This window comes from Notolepis coatsorum, assembly GCF_963971535.1.
Source record: "Notolepis coatsorum genome assembly, chromosome: 11".
Classification (NCBI taxonomy): domain Eukaryota; kingdom Metazoa; phylum Chordata; class Actinopteri; order Aulopiformes; family Paralepididae; genus Notolepis; species Notolepis coatsorum.
In genome coordinates, this window is record NC_140175.1 from 71,274,134 (window position 1) to 71,290,084 (window position 15,951).

A 15,951-nucleotide genomic window follows, 5' to 3' on the forward strand; every position below is an offset into this window, starting at 1 on the left:
TTTGGGTGCGTTCCCACCTGTACTCAGAGCTGTCCACTTGTGATCCGATCACCCAGATTGGATCTTAATGCCAGGTGGAAACAGGGCTATAACACAAGAGCATGCCACGCTATCTTCAACTACACCACCTATGGTGCCCTTCAGTGAGGAGCATACTGAGGTTATACTGTGGGCAGCTCCAGAGAAAGAGCGAGCGAGCGAGCAAGGAGAGAGAGAGAGAGAGAGAGAGAGAGAGAGAGAGAGAGAGAGAGAGAGAGAGAGAGAGAGAGAGAGAGAGAGAGAGAGAGAGAGAGATGAGTAACACTGTGCAATGCATCCTAATGATGTGGTAAGACACAGTGAGCACAAATAAAAGAATGCGATACTAAAATATGAAAGAAATGTTACGAGCAGAAACTGACAAGGAACGCTGTGCATCAGCAGCCAGATAATAGATTGGCAGATCAGCCTCAATGACTAGGTGGGAACCCAACAGGTGACTCAAAGAATAGAATGAGCCCCCAACAGAGCATAAGGCTGTCCCCTTGCAGTCAAGTTGTCGATTGATCGGTCGATTTGGTCTTAGTCGATCAAGAGCCGACCACCGTTTCCAATTTCCTGAGAAATGATGAGCATGTCTTAAAAGGAGGTATTTCTGCATTACCATATGTGGGAGACAAAAAAATTACAGATTTTTCAATGAAATCGACTCGTCGATTAGTTGACAAACTTCTATCACTATTAGTGGATTAAGAGGATTTATTTAAAGCAGGACAGCCCTGGTGCGGAATGAGTGCCACAGGGTCGTGCTGATGGAAAAACAACTCCGGGGATCATTCAAAGCAGTCACCGACTGAGGATGCCTTTGCCACAGTGAAGAAAATGTTTGGGTTGTTTAAGGCAGCCATTATAGCAGACTATTGCTGTTAAATATGTATTCAACATTGTTAGAACGTATTAAGTAATAATAGGTGGGAAAACAATATATATTCATCATAATGTCAACCCCATACAGCCATATTCCAAGACTATATTGATAAAACAACATGCCAATCGAAAATCTATATATTGATATTTTATGACATCCCCAATTGCAAAGTTATTCCGGAGAAACTGGTATCTAAAGCCACAGGCTGTTATGTTGCTATAGCCTTCCTAAGTCCCTGCAATGTTAAGGAGGGACAAACATTTGTTTAAAAGAAAATAAAGCTACGTTATTAGCCTAAAAATAACAGATATGGTTAATTACTTAACACTTTGATAGCCCAAGGTTAATTCCTTTTTACCTCCTTGAATGCCCAGGGCCACTTCAATGTTAACGTTAATATCGCCTAATCTATGTTTTAAACTATGTGTCTAATCTGCCCGTCGCTTATCAAAGACTAATTTTCCAGTCAACATTGTCATAGCAGATTGTTTTTTTATCGCTTCATTTCCGTTTTCTAGCATTTTGAAAATCACTCGTTTTCACGGAAAATATAACACATTCCATGATAATCGCCTTTTACTGGAATATTCTAGAACGTTGTCATTGTTCGGCCTATTATGAATAGTTTTCAAATAAACGCTAGATTATCGATAGTATATGTGTGCGCATGCACGCTCGTGCCGCGAGTTGAAAATCGATTCTCCTATTTCCTGACCGCTCGCACAGTGAAACAGCAATATCACATAATCACATAAAAGCTTATATCTCTGTGAAAACGAGTCTGATTATCCTAATACTGGTAACATAGATTCCTTACCTGAGATCAGATGGTATCCAAATGGATTATTCCAATTCCTGATCGCCATTCGAAAAAATCTATCTTTTTATTGATTCACCGTGTATACTGTAAAAACACATAATCTCCGCTGCTCTGAGGCTCACTAGTGGAGTTGATCAACCCCGACTGCGTGAGTGAGAAGTAAAATGTGGAGTCAGGGATTTTTTTTCTCATTCATTTTCATTGAGTTCAATCCAAAAGGGTGAATTACCATCTGGGAGACGATAGGGGGCGCTTTTTTCACATCTGAGTGCCTGGAGTGGTTGGATTTCCAATGGTAGACTTGGTTGATGAAATATGATTTCAGATCGCTAATTAAAAAAAACGATTAGGCAATCAAAGTGTTAATAGGTAGCTATAGCTTGGCGTAGACATGTGTGTGTTACCTTGGGGTAGTCCCGTGTGTGTGTGCGTGTGCGTGTGCGTGCGTGCGTGTGTGTGTTACCTTAGGGTAGTCCAATTCAAAGAAGGTCTCCAGGTTGTTGATGAGGTTTGTGTCGACTCCCTTCAGTGGCTTCAGCAGAGAGACCCCAGACAGCTTACAGTACGGCTGCTTGGTCTCACTGGTCTTCTTATTGAGATGGAGACGGCTACACACACACACACACACACACACACACACACACTATTATTTATGTGTTCAGTAAATTGCCTACATATTGTTTCTTGAAGGGCAGGACTTGCTGAGCTTTGCAACTTTCAGGTCCCACCATGGCTCAAATTACGGGCAGTTCCTCCAGTGTTTACATGAGCCAAGTCTTTCCCATCTTTCTAGCATGGATGTCAAAGAAAGGTCTTCCCTTTAAATGGTTAAGATGAAGGCTATGTGTTAACTCATTGACCGCGACGCTGTTTTCCCATCTCTACTCAATGGCGCCAGCGTTATTGAGCATTTTAGCAATGTTTGCGGATCCATCGTGTGTTCTGTATTATAGCTATGGAGACAATAGTATGGCTCATTTCATTTGACAGGCATTGTTTATAGTCCAACACTGACTAACCACTTCATTTCTACATACTTTAGTTTGTGCGCTATTCCATGCTAAACATCGCCCCTTTCCAAAATAATCCAGTCTTTTTTCCTAGATTGCGAGATATGACGTGTTATATGCATTATGCCCAAATCGTTCGGGTTGCTCGCCTGAAACTCCAAATATTTCCAAATCAAAAGGTATATACCATATATATATATATATATATATCCGTCTTCACAAAATCATCAAGGGGGGTTAGTGTGTGTTTAGAATGGGGATCAAAGGAAACTCGAGAAAACTCGTTTTTGGCGTTCAAGCGTTGGTGACAAAACACGAGTATACTCGTTTTTGGCGCCCAATGAGTTAAGAGCCGGGCATTTAATCCAGTTTCAAATAGCGATTTCTTTCCGCGACCATGAAAACAAGATAATCGAGATAACGATTATTGTGCCACATTGCTCTCATTTTGTCTTGTGTTGTAAATGCAGCGCATACTTCCTTCACAGCGGTGCCCCCCCTAACCCCCAGTTTCTTGCAGTAGTTTCAGCTTGTGTTGAGAGGTGAGGAGGGAGCCACAGCACGTTTCTACAGTTACAGTATTTGGAAACGTCTCGACTTTGGTAACTTGTAGAAGAGGACAGAAAGACAGCCTTTGGTTGAGAAGAAAAGTAAAGAATGATGTTCTCAAATCAATGAGAAATCGGGTTTAATAATCTGGATTTCAATATCAATCAAAATAATCGTGAAAATGTGCCATAATCGAGGAGCCCTACTATCATCATATGTACACATTCATTCTGGGCATGGTTCTCTTCTCCTGAAGGTTCTGTGATAAGGTGGTGCTGAGAAGTGTTTAAAATGTGTTGAGAATGAGGATATGGCTTCTTTCCCAGTCCTAATATGATCTGGCTTCTTTCCCAGTATCATTCCTCTCACTATCAGTTCCTACTAGATGCATGGTTTCCGTCAACCGGTAATTACAGTCTTTTTTTTTTACGGGGAGAATCTATTGAAGTCCAAAATATTTAGACTTTCCGGTCATAATAATAATAAACAATTCCAGAGTGGGCCAAATAGCCTGCTTGAACCCAGTCCCCAATGTGCTCTCTGTTTGTGTAGTGGAGCTGCTGCTGTGTGTGTGTGTGTGTGTGTGTGTGTCTGTGTGTGTGTGTGTGTGTGTGTGTGTGTGTGTGTGTGTGTGTGTGTGTGTGTGTGTGTGTGTGTACTGTATGTGTGTGTATGTGGGGGGGTGGTCCATGGTGCTGAACTGGACAGCGGAGCTCGGAGGCTACTTTAATTCTCCATTTATTTAACTCCACCTAGATTCATGTGCATAACTCGTTAGCCCAAATGTTGTTGACGGAAGACTCAGACCGGTGCCTGTTTGTGTGAGTCAGGGAACAGTCTGACTGGAGGTGGTCGCCAGATCGTAGACACGGGTCTCCTGCCGGCCTGCCCCGACTCTGGAGCCCTGCCATAGTCAGCTCTACCCCCCCCCCCCCCCGTCCTGCCTGCCCGACTCTGGAGCCCTGCCATAGCCAGCTCTACCCACCCCCCCTCCTCCTGCCTGCCCCAACTCTGGAGCCCTGCCATAGCCAGCTCTACCCACCCCCCTCCTCCTGCCTGCCCCGACTCTGGAGCCCTGCCATAGCCAGCTCTAACCACCCCCCCCCCCCCCACCTCCTGCCTGCCCCGACTCTGGAGCCCTGCTGTAGCCAGCTCCACCCCCCCCCCCCCCCCTCCATTAGCGTTCGCTTCTCATCCTTTCGCCAGCCCGGCCTGCTTGCTAAAATAAACACACCCCATCTTGGGGTTTTTCCCTACTACCTGCCTGCCTTGTGTATGTCCCAGCGCTTGGGTTCTCACCTACTATCCGTGACATGAATTAATGTGTTATTTCCCAAAGATTACACTCACATCTCAGGCAAACAGTACATTTTAAAAGGAGTCCTTCTGCTCTGAGTCCTGTGACTATTTTAAAGTCAACTAAGAATGTCTTTAGTCCGAGAAAGCCCTATAGATGGCCATCACCCTACTGCTTATCACACAAGGCTGGGGGGTGTAGGATTAGCACCGACTAACCCCAACCGTGACTGTTGGAGACACTGGCTTAGACTGACTAGGTCCTAGATCCATTTCAGTTACTGCTTAGAGGGGACTGTTTCATAACGTCTTGCCCCCCCGCCACCCTCCCACCTCTAGTCTCCTCTCCACATATCACTGAAATCTTAGCACCACAAACAGCATGCGCTCATTACAGAGCTACTGGGTCTCAACCGGGGAATCATTTAGGGGTAAATATACAACATGTTAGAAAGAAAGCCCCTCGTGCCTCTGCATTCATAAAGAACACGATTCAAAACCTTCAACCAGGCAGGCTGAGGCAGCTCAACAAAAGGTTGAAAGGAAATTAATGGAGCGCATACTTTACAGTGAAATTAAAACTTTAAATACATATACAATAATAGGCAGAGGTGAAAAGATCAAAATATTCTAAGCTATAGGGCAGGTATATCTTACATATTTGAGTTTGTTTGTTTTCCAGTGTCCATTGATTTTGTGAGTTTACCACCAGAGTTAGAGCATCAGTGCAAGCAGGCCTCGTTTTACTGCACGGCTTGATGCATTGAGCAGTTACTCCCTCAATTTCCTGACTCAAAATTACTTGTTAACAAAAAGCGAATTGGCCAAATTGACCACTAGTCTGATATAGCCTGTGTACTCCAACCACACAGCCCTCTGTCTGCACTGCTAGTCTGATGTAGCCTGTGTACTCCAACCACGCAGCCCTCTGCCTCTGCCTGCACTGCTAGTCTGATGTAGCCTGTGTACTCCAACCACACAGCCCTCTGCCTGCACTGCTAGTCTGATGTAGCCTGTGTACTCCAACCACGCAGCCCTCTGTCTGCACTGCTAGTCTGATGTAGCCTGTGTACTCCAACCACGCAGCCCTCTGCCTGCACTGCTAGTCTGATGTAGCCTGTGTACTCCAACCACACAGCCCTCTGCCTGCACTGCTAGTCTGATGTAGCCTGTGTACTCCAACCACACAGCCCTCTGCCTGCACTGCTAGTCTGATGTAGCCTGTGTACTCCAACCACGCAGCCCTCTGCCTGCACTGCTAGTCTGATGTAGCCTGTGTACTCCAACCACACAGCCCTCTGTCTGCACTGCTAGTCTGATGTAGCCTGTGTACTCCAACCACGCAGCCCTCTGCCTGCACTGCTAGTCTGATGTAGCCTGTGTACTCCAACCACACAGCCCTCTGCCTGCACTGCTAGTCTGATGTAGCCTGTGTACTCCAACCACACAGCCCTCTGCCTGCACTGCTAGTCTGATGTAGCCTGTGTACTCCAACCACACAGCCCTCTGTCTGCACTGCTAGTCTGATGTAGCCTGTAGTGTGTACTCCAACCACGCAGCCCTCTGCCTGCACTGCTAGTCTGATGTAGCCTGTGTACTCCAACCACACAGCCCTCTGCCTGCACTGCTAGTCTGATGTAGCCTGTGTACTCCAACCACACAGCCCTCTGCCTGCACTGCTAGTCTGATGTAGCCTGTGTACTCCAACCACACAGCCCTCTGTCTGCACTGCTAGTCTGATGTAGCCTGTGTACTCCAACCACACAGCCCTCTGTCTGCACTGCTAGTCTGATGTAGCCTGTGTACTCCAACCACACAGCCATCTGCCTGCACTGCTAGTCTGATGTAGCCTGTGTGCGTGTATACCAAACCCAGCCGGATTTCTCGGAGACGCTCTCTGATTGGCACCGACTGACTCTCTCCGATTGGCCACTGACACGTTTGCCCAATCCGTGACGAGCTGTGTCTTTGCCCATTTCCACGTCAAACAGCCTGCAAACTACCTGGCGTTCTATCGCCATGCTCTAAGTCTTGACAAACTCTAACCTTAACCAACTTCGAAAGAGTGCCTAAGCTTAACCGTCGAAAGAACTTGCCGTCACGCTCTAAGACAAACTCTAACCTTAACCAACTTCGAAGAGTGCCTAAACTTAACCAGTGTAGAAACAGGCGTCGGCCAATCAGAGAGCGTCTCCGAGAAATGCGGCTGGGTTTGGTATTCACGCAGCCTGTGTACTCCAAACACACAGGCCTCAGCCTGCACTGCTAGTCTGATGATGTAGCCTGTGTACTCCACCATTAATGCTTTCCAGAGTATGCTTATGAAACATCAATGGCTACAACGAAACTCAGAAATGCAAGTTATACCTGTCCTGGCTTACAAGTGTTTCCTCTTCCAAAAAAATAGTACTCAACCTGTATTTGAAGTTCTAATCTCGCTTTCATGCCTTACTCCGTTCATTTCCTTGTTGAGCTGCCTGTCAGGATGCTGGTGGTGATGCCGCTCTCCCCACAAGGTGTTGAAGCCCGTTCTTGGTAAATCCACAGGCGATGAGTACAGTGCAGGCTTTTACTAAATAATATATATATTTTTTTTAATGGCTGTTGTTCCCCTTTAATACAACATTACAATGTCTAGGCATTTATTAAGAAGCGTATTGGTTGTGGCATGTTTCATTATAAACTAATGGGTCATATTGATGGAAAAACCCAACGGTTGGTTGCACAAGTATTGCAGCGGCGGAACGATAATTCCCAAATGAATACATGTTATGTCTAAGACAGTCTAAAATATTAGTGAACATGAGCATCGCTCTTCCAAATCCAAAAACTAGAGGATCAAAAGTAAACTCATTTGTGATGTCATTGGGTATAAAGTCTGCTCCATAGACAATGAAGGTGCTCTTCACTTTGTGAGGCCATATAATGTTTGTGTGGCCTCTTACAGGCAAACAAGGTTTATAATCTAGCGTTGCTAGAAGGTCCACCAGAATCCATCAAGCTGCTGTGATGTCAGGTGGGTCATGTGAGGACAACATGCAACGCAGCCGGCTTTAATGCGGATGCGTTCTAGCCATTACCGCCATTAACGTTAGCACACCCCAGCAATGTGGCAGTCCTCGACTCTTGCATCATCATTTTGTATGCCCCCCCCCCCTGGTCTATGTTAGGCTTGCTGCAGTAGTCACTAGTCAGTGAAACCGGTGTTCAGGCATCCATCGAGTACATTAACGTCCCACTGCTCCCGCTTTGCTTTTTAAATAAATAAATAAATAAAAGCCATTTAGTTAATTTTCACATATCAGTGGCCACATTCATCAAATAAGAAAACTCTTAATTTGTAAAATACTAAGCAATCCTTAGTCAGACAACATTATTAAACTGAAAGTGTCAGCAGAGCTTAGATCTGTGCAGCAGTCACAGTACTGAGTAGCTTAAGTTTAACTTTCACTTACAGAGGAGTAGTTTTAACTTCACGTGAAGGAGAGAAGGGCACCACAGGAGGTTACACAACGATGGCAGAGGATTTGGCAATATTTTGTATTTAAACCCTGTAACAGCTCGACTGGAGAGGAGCTCAGAGGACCAGTCCAGACCAGCAACAGTATGTATTACTGTCTGTTGGTTTATTTTTAAAGACCTTTTTAATACCACTTGTTATACCAATTTGGCAATTTCACGACCATACTAGCAACAAAGAAAAGAAAGAAACAGTGACACATGCACAGCTGGTCTGCCCCCCAAAAATGTAATACCTGTGCAAATAAAATTTAAGACTATTTAATACCTTTTAAAGGCCTTAAATTGCGAATTATGAATTTAATACTTTTTAATACTCCGCAGATACCCTGAATCACACTCAACTCTGTCTGTCCATCAAAGGGATACTAGTCATTGAAAATGTATTAGAAACAGACGGACAGAAACACAACGATCAACGAATAAATGTAGCCGCATAACGTTAAAGATCAGCGTAGGTGCGCTACAGCGCATCATTTTGTAAAATTTCCGGTGACACCGGTAATACCGGTGTTGTCATGAGTTTATTAGTTATGGGAAAGTTCACATCACTGCAGCAACCCTAGTACATGTTCAAACGATGTGTTACCAAGACAGGAGTGTAATGGCTAGAAGGCATCTACATTACAACTGGCTGTGTTGCATTGTGGGCTCCTCACATGAGACCCACCTGACATCACGGCCATTTGACGAGTGAATGAATGTGTGTGTGTATAGTTGGGTGGAATATTTATTCAAACTATTTGTAAGTTTTATCACTGATATTCAATTGAATTTGCCTCATTTCAGCCTATCCATAATCTAATTGTATTCTCGGGAACAACTGACAGCCCTAGCTGGTTCCCCTGGAAGACTTGGACATGAATAGATCCTTTCATTCAGATCCTTTTAATTGATTAATGAATGTGACTTTAATGCCATGGTTAACATGCCTTATGTGCTGAACCTTGGCTGACATAAGACTGAGCAGACTGGTTGTATTGTCTGCCAACATTCTCATAGAGTGCATCAATATGCACACATTAATTACTCATCTTGCAGCAAACAAACATTCCATTTTTAAGTATCATATCCCAGTTTGGTTAAGGGTTAAAATTAATAATAATAATAATAGCTTGGATTTATATAGTGCCTTTTAAGAAACTCAAAGACACTTAAAAGTTAACAATAAATCAATAACCCAGATATGCTCTTATCCTGATAAATATCTGAGTATATGTGGGAGCACAGACCAATAGACAGCTTATCCTGAATGAGCTACTATCTGGTATTCTGTGTGTGTGTGTGTGTGTGTGTGTGTGTGTGTGTGTGTGTGTGTGTAACACACTAAGGTTAGGTGGCATTGTTGCTGAGGCTTACACAATCCCGACAAGCACCTTTCCCATGGCCAGTGTCACTTCTACCCTCACTCTCATAACCAATTACTGCCATCACTGCTGTTGGATGGCAAACGTGTATCTCCAACATATCAATGCAACTGAATAAAATGTTGAATTTGTATGTGCAGCATACCTCCACTCTGTAACCCACAGAGACTGGGAAGGCTGCATATTACGCGAGGTAGTCTACAGAGCATCACTAGATCTGTGTAATCAGTTAGGTAAGATCAATATTAACAACCATAATGGGAAAGCACATCTACCAAATTGCATAGGCTCCTTCAACTCACAATCCCCAGTCCACGGCAGAGAAAAACACAATCATCACTGTATAATAATCAAACAAGGTTGCATGAGCGCCAAACAAGCTAGCTTACCATGGCCAAATATCAACCATTATCGTAAAAACCAAGTCAATTTTGAATTAGCAATCTATGGATCGAAAAGCAGGTCTGTATGATGGAAGTAGCTACGTCCTACTGCAAGGTGGCGATGTAGCTAGCTAGCACTTTAACAATTAATGCGATCAGAATGAAAAGCGAACTAGCCAATTGTAGCAATAGTAGCTAACGTATAACATGTAGCGTACTGTAAAACCCTAAGCGCGTATAACAGTTTTACAGCTGGTAAAAAAAAGGAAAAGCTGAAGCATAATAAACCCAGCTCCATATCGTGCTCGCACCTACGCTGCTAGCTAACTGTAGTAGCTTAGCCAGAGACACACGGCACCTAACATTAGCTAACCAGCTAGCGTGTACCGGGTTGGATGTTTACGTTATAGGGTTACTTACACATATATGATGGACATGAAATGCATCAACCAAAGGACAAAAAACAATATGAAGCCAAAGACGGAGAGCCCTTGCATGGCGAGTTCCAGAAGGGCCATGGCTGTGTCGGTTGTATCTGGTCCCAGGTTGAGGTTGAGGTTCGGGGGTTCGGCTGGTCCTCCGTCAGCAGACCGGCCTGGAGTCAGCTGACAGACAGCACTGCCGCTGGTGAGGCGCTGGTGAGGCGCGGCCGGCCACTTCCGTCATGACGTCAATGACAAGCGATTGGTCGTGGGACTGCGTCCCATTCATAAATGCAAATAATGATAATGAATGATGATAATAATAATAACTATAGGAGCCAAAGCTATATATTTAGGTTATTGTATTATATGAACACAGTGGCTTCTATGACACACTTGATCACTACCCACTTTCAAAACCACTCTCAAAGAACACCTACGGGAGACTGCAATTCGAAACTGGCCCCTGTAAATGTCCTAACCCAACCCCCTCCAATGTACAGTATATTACCTAGTATGGTTGTCAATATTCCAATGTACAGTTTTGCTTGTACAGTTGTACAGTGTTTCCCCCCACAACCCCTCCTACCCAACCCCCCCCCCCCCCCCCCAACCTCCTCCAATGTACAGTTTTTACGTCAAATGTATATACTCCCTTTTCTGGACTCTTTTTGTATCACAAACAGTACTGTATTTGCAAATCTGGTATGTCATAAATGTATAGATGTAGCAGTACTGTCTATCTGTATGTCATGTATGTCATATATGTCCTGATTAATTGAAAATGGGGGACCCTGATGTAAACAAGACAAAAGTCTTTCTCTGGTCTGCATCCCCTTAACAATTGTGTGTATTGAGCTGTACTGTATTGTACCCATTCTGCAATCTGTTAATAAAGTTTTCAATCAATCAATCAATCAATCAATCAATCAATCAATAAAATCTGCAAAAAAAAATGTCATCAATGACAAAACTGAGGAATACAAAAATAAACCTTGTGAACTTTGGAAATACTCAATAATCAACTAGGCTGCAGTAAAAAACTTAAAACCAGGTTCTCAAACATAAACATAAAGACGGACAACACGCTCATCACAGACAAGCTGGATGTAGCCAATTACTTAAACACTTTCTTCACAAACATAGCCACAACACTGGTAAACAAACTACCCTCCCACTCAGGGCATTATGGGGTAGAACACATAGTAGCATACTACAAGAACCTAGGCGTCCACAAAGACGACTTCAAACTGGAAATGGTAACTACAGATGAGGTACTCAAAAAACTGAGCGCCCTCCAACCGAACAAGGCCACTGGCCATGACAACATCCCCTCCAAATTCCTCAGAGACTCAGCAGCCGCCATCACCCCAGTCATCACACACATAATAAACCTCTCCATAAAACAGGGACACGTCCCCAAGGACTTCAAAATTGCGAGAGTAACACCCCTGTACAAAAAGGGCAGCAAATTAGACCCAGGCAACTACCGCCCTGTTTCTATCCTTACATCCATCTCGAAAGTCATGGAAAAAATAGTATACGAACAGGTCGAAAAGTACCTCATGGAAAAAAATCGAATCTACGAATTCCAATCTGGCTTCAGAACATCCCACTCCACTGACACATGCCTTCTCTATTTGAACGACCACATCAAACAAGAGGTGGACGCGGGCAAATACTGCGGCATGGTCATGCTGGACCTACAAAAGGCCTTCGACACTGTCAATCACACCATTCTGATTGACAAGCTAAAAGCAATTGGTTTTGATAGTCTATCAGTGAGCTGGATACATACAATCCTACCTGGAGGGGAGAGAACAGATGGTGGAGGTAAACGGTACCCTATCCCCCCCCCCTCCCAGTGAGCTGTGGCGTTCCACAAGGAAGCATACTAGGACCGCTACTGTTCCTAATTTATGCAAATGACATGTCCTCTACTTCCTCAGGCGCCTAAAGAAGTTCCAAGTCAGTCAGAAGATCCTTAAGAACTTCTACTCATGTACAATAGAGAGCATCTTGACTGGCAACATCACCTCCTGGTTTGGGAATAGCACTGCACAAGACCGAAGCAGACTACAAAGAGTGACACGTTCAGCCGAACGCACAATTGGAGGGGGGCTCCCCACCCTCCAGAACATTTACAACAAGCGTTGCAAGGGCAAGGCTAAGAGAATCATTAAAGACTCCAGTCACCCGAACAACTGCCTCTTTGAACTGCTGCGGTCAGGCAAGCGATACCGGAGTCTCAAGGCGAGCACAGAAAGACTCAGAAGAAGCTTCTATCCCCAGGCCATCAGGCTGCTAAACTAACAATGAACACTACACAACAACAACCACCAAACGCACATAGCACCCACTCCACACACTTTATAGCACACACCCACTTTAAACAAACACACTGTAGCACCCACTCCCCACACTTTATATTTATTGATGAAGGATTGCACTACAACTCGTACACCTTACTGTAAATTGTACCTAAATTGTACCTCATCCCATTTCTGCTTTGCACTATATAGTACTGTACATTAGTACACTGCATAGTATTGTATATTATATGGTAACTCAGAACATTGTACATATGTCTATACCGAACACTGTGACCTCATTTTCTTCTTCTAAATTACATGCTATACTGTTATTTGATACTATCTTGTCTAGCACAGTCTCTGGAGCGTAACAGTAAGAAGCATTTTGTATGAAAGTATTCTGTACTTCTGTATGACAACTATTAAAGAAACTTGAACTTGAAACTCGTCAACTTGTGACTGCAACTTATTCCTGTTTGCGGACGACTCAGCCCTGCTGGTCTCTGACAAGAACAAGTTACAGGTTGAAAAAACCCTCAGCTCGGAACTAGGCAAAATCTGCATATGGCTCGCCGATAACAAACTATCATTACACATGGGCAAAACAGAGTCCATTCTCTTCGGTTCAAATAACAAACTCAGCAAGACAGACGGCTTCTCAGTTACAGTGGGTGACAATATTGTCACAAGGAAAGATGAAATTACCTACCTGGGTTCCATCCTAGAGGCTAATCTTTCCTGTGACAAAATGGCATCCAATGTAATAAAAAAAAGTCAACCAACGAACTCGATTCTTGTACCGGATCTCCTCTCTGGTAAACAAGAATACCCTGAAGACTCTGGCAGGAGCACTCATTCAAGGGTACTACGACTATGCTTGCACCTCATGGTACCAAAGCACGGCTCAAAGGCACTATAAACCAAATTACAAACATCTCAAAACAAACTAGTCAGACTACTGCTTGACCTGACTCCTAGAACCCACCTCACCCCTGCCCACTTTGACAACCTAGGATGGCTTAGAGTAGACGACAGAGTACAGCAACTTGCAATGGGCCTGGTCTACAAGGTACACTACACGACCAAGGTACCCATGTACATGTCAAAATACTTCCCAAAGGTCAGTGAATACCACGATCACAACACCAGAGGGAGCTCCACAAATCATGTTAAACCCAGATTCGGCTCAAACAAGGGACTAAACATGTTTCGCAATTATGCCACATCAATGTGGAACGCCCTACCCAAAGCTGTAAAGGAATGTGAATCACTACCCACTTTCAAAAACACTCTCAAAGAACACCTACGGGAGACTGCAATTCGAAACTGGCCCCTACAAATGTCCTAACCCAGTTGTACAGTAAATGACCAAGTATGGCGTTGTCAGTATTCCAATGTACAGTGTACAATCTGGTATGTCATAAATGTATAGATGTAGCAGTACTGTCTATCTGTATGTCATGTATGTCATATATGTTATGATGAATTGAAAATGGGGGACCCTGATGTAAACAAGATGAAAGTCTTTCTCTGGTCTGCATCCCCTTAACAATTGTGTGTATTGAGCTGTACTGTACTGTACTGTACTGTACCCATTCTGCAATCTGTTAAGACAATTTGCAATCAATCAATCAATGGGGGAGCACAGACCAATAGACAGCTTATCCTGAATGAGCTACTATCTGGTGTGTGTGTGTGTGTGTGTGTGTGTGTGTGTGTGTGTGTGTGTGTGTGTGTGTGTGTGTGTGTGTGTGTGTGTGTGTGTGTGTGTGTGTGTGTGTGTGTGTGTGTGTGTGTGTGTGTGTGTGTGTGTGTGTGTGTGTGTGTGTGTGTGTGTGTGTGTGTGTGTGTGTGTGTGTGTGTGTGTGTGTGTGTGTGTGTGTGTGTGTGTGTGTGTGTGTGTGTGTGTGTGTGTGTGTGTGTGTGTGTGTGTGTGTGTGTGTGTGTGTGTGTGTGTGTGTGTGTGTGTGTGTGTGTGTGTGTGTGTGTGTGTGTGTGTGTGTGTGTGTGTGTGTGTGTGTGTGTGTGTGTGTGTGTGTGTGTGTGTGTGTGTGTGTGTGTGTGTGTGTGTGTGTGTGTGTGTGTGTGTGTGTGTGTGTGTGTGTGTGTGTGTGTGTGTGTGTGTGTGTGTGTGTGTGTGTGTGTGTGTGTGTGTGTGTGTGTGTGTGTGTGTGTGTGTGTGTGTGTGTGTGTGTGTGTGTGTGTGTGTGTGTGTGTGTGTGTGTGTGTGTGTGTGTGTGTGTACACTTGTCTGCCGTGTACACTTGTCTGCCATAAACACATATAAACTACCCGCAAGTAGTTGACATCTAACTAATTGATATCTAACTACAGTATAAAGGAAGTGTTAGGAATTGTCTCTAAGATATACCTCTCTGTATTAAAAGCTTACCATGACAATTATGCTATTATTGAGTCAATGTTGACGACTACATTTCAGCTCAATTTCAATGTTGATTCAATGTTATTTACACTGATGCTTCAACATAGAGCCAACCTGGTTTCTATGTCAGTTTGCTATCTGGGTATAGAGACCTGTGCTTCCCCATATAAATAAATGGAAGACATTTGATGGAACCACAGGAAGTTAAAAAAAATTCTATAGTAGAATTGTCACTTCTGAGCCCAAAACATACCCTTATCTCCACCCCCCCTGCTCTCAATCACCTTTACTGCTCTTCCAAATTATCTTTCCACAGGGAGCAGCTCTAGCTCCAGACTCTGTACCTGATGACATCACAGATTTGAGACATGATCTGCAACAACCTTTACAGTATGGCTTTCTGTGTAGCACACACCCGCGTTAGTCCTTTCTGGTTTATGGCTTAGAGAGATAAATAGTTGTTAATTACCACAAATTGGACTCTCCCACGTACCACAGAGATACTACATCTGAATTGGTTGTGTTAAACTTTCAGCTGCTCTAACCTCTGTGTGTGACGCATATGGTAATAATGACACCCAGTCACTGAAATGGAATATAACATGTGACTCTGCATAGAAGTGTGAGGATGCTTAGCGCTGTAAGAATTTAGTTTGATGATCTCACACAAATCACACGCCCTTTAGACAAGGAGAGAGCCGAGGCCCTCGTAGAAATGATAGAAATCATGCATATTGATTCAACCATTGAGATGATGGTTAGAATTTTTTTTTTGATGATGGTAAAAAATAAACACACTGATTGATGAATGTAGGAGCCAAAGCTATATATTTAGGTTATTGTATTATATGAATGTTTATATGTTTCACTGATTCTTGAGAGTCGGGACAAAACACTTTTTAATATTATATTTTGAGAATGCACACTATATTGATTAGAGTTGTATATTCATGTAGAGAAAGGTCTGAGCTATTTAACCATGT

General features: G+C 43.7%; 1 protein-coding gene across 1 annotated transcript in view; it reads right to left on the minus strand.

Annotated features, from left to right (window-relative positions):
- Positions 1–10,434, minus strand: part of ugcg (UDP-glucose ceramide glucosyltransferase) — a 60,786-nt gene extending 50,352 nt beyond the window's left edge. Inside the window, exons 1-2 of the mRNA XM_084324451.1 lie at positions 10,272–10,434; positions 2,191–2,335 (exon numbers count right to left, since the gene is read on the minus strand). Coding sequence (XP_084180577.1) covers positions 2,191–2,335; positions 10,272–10,369 — 243 coding nt within the window. The 5' untranslated portion in view covers positions 10,370–10,434. The remainder of the gene's footprint in view (positions 1–2,190; positions 2,336–10,271) is intronic.
- Positions 10,435–15,951: the final 5,517 nt, after the last annotated feature.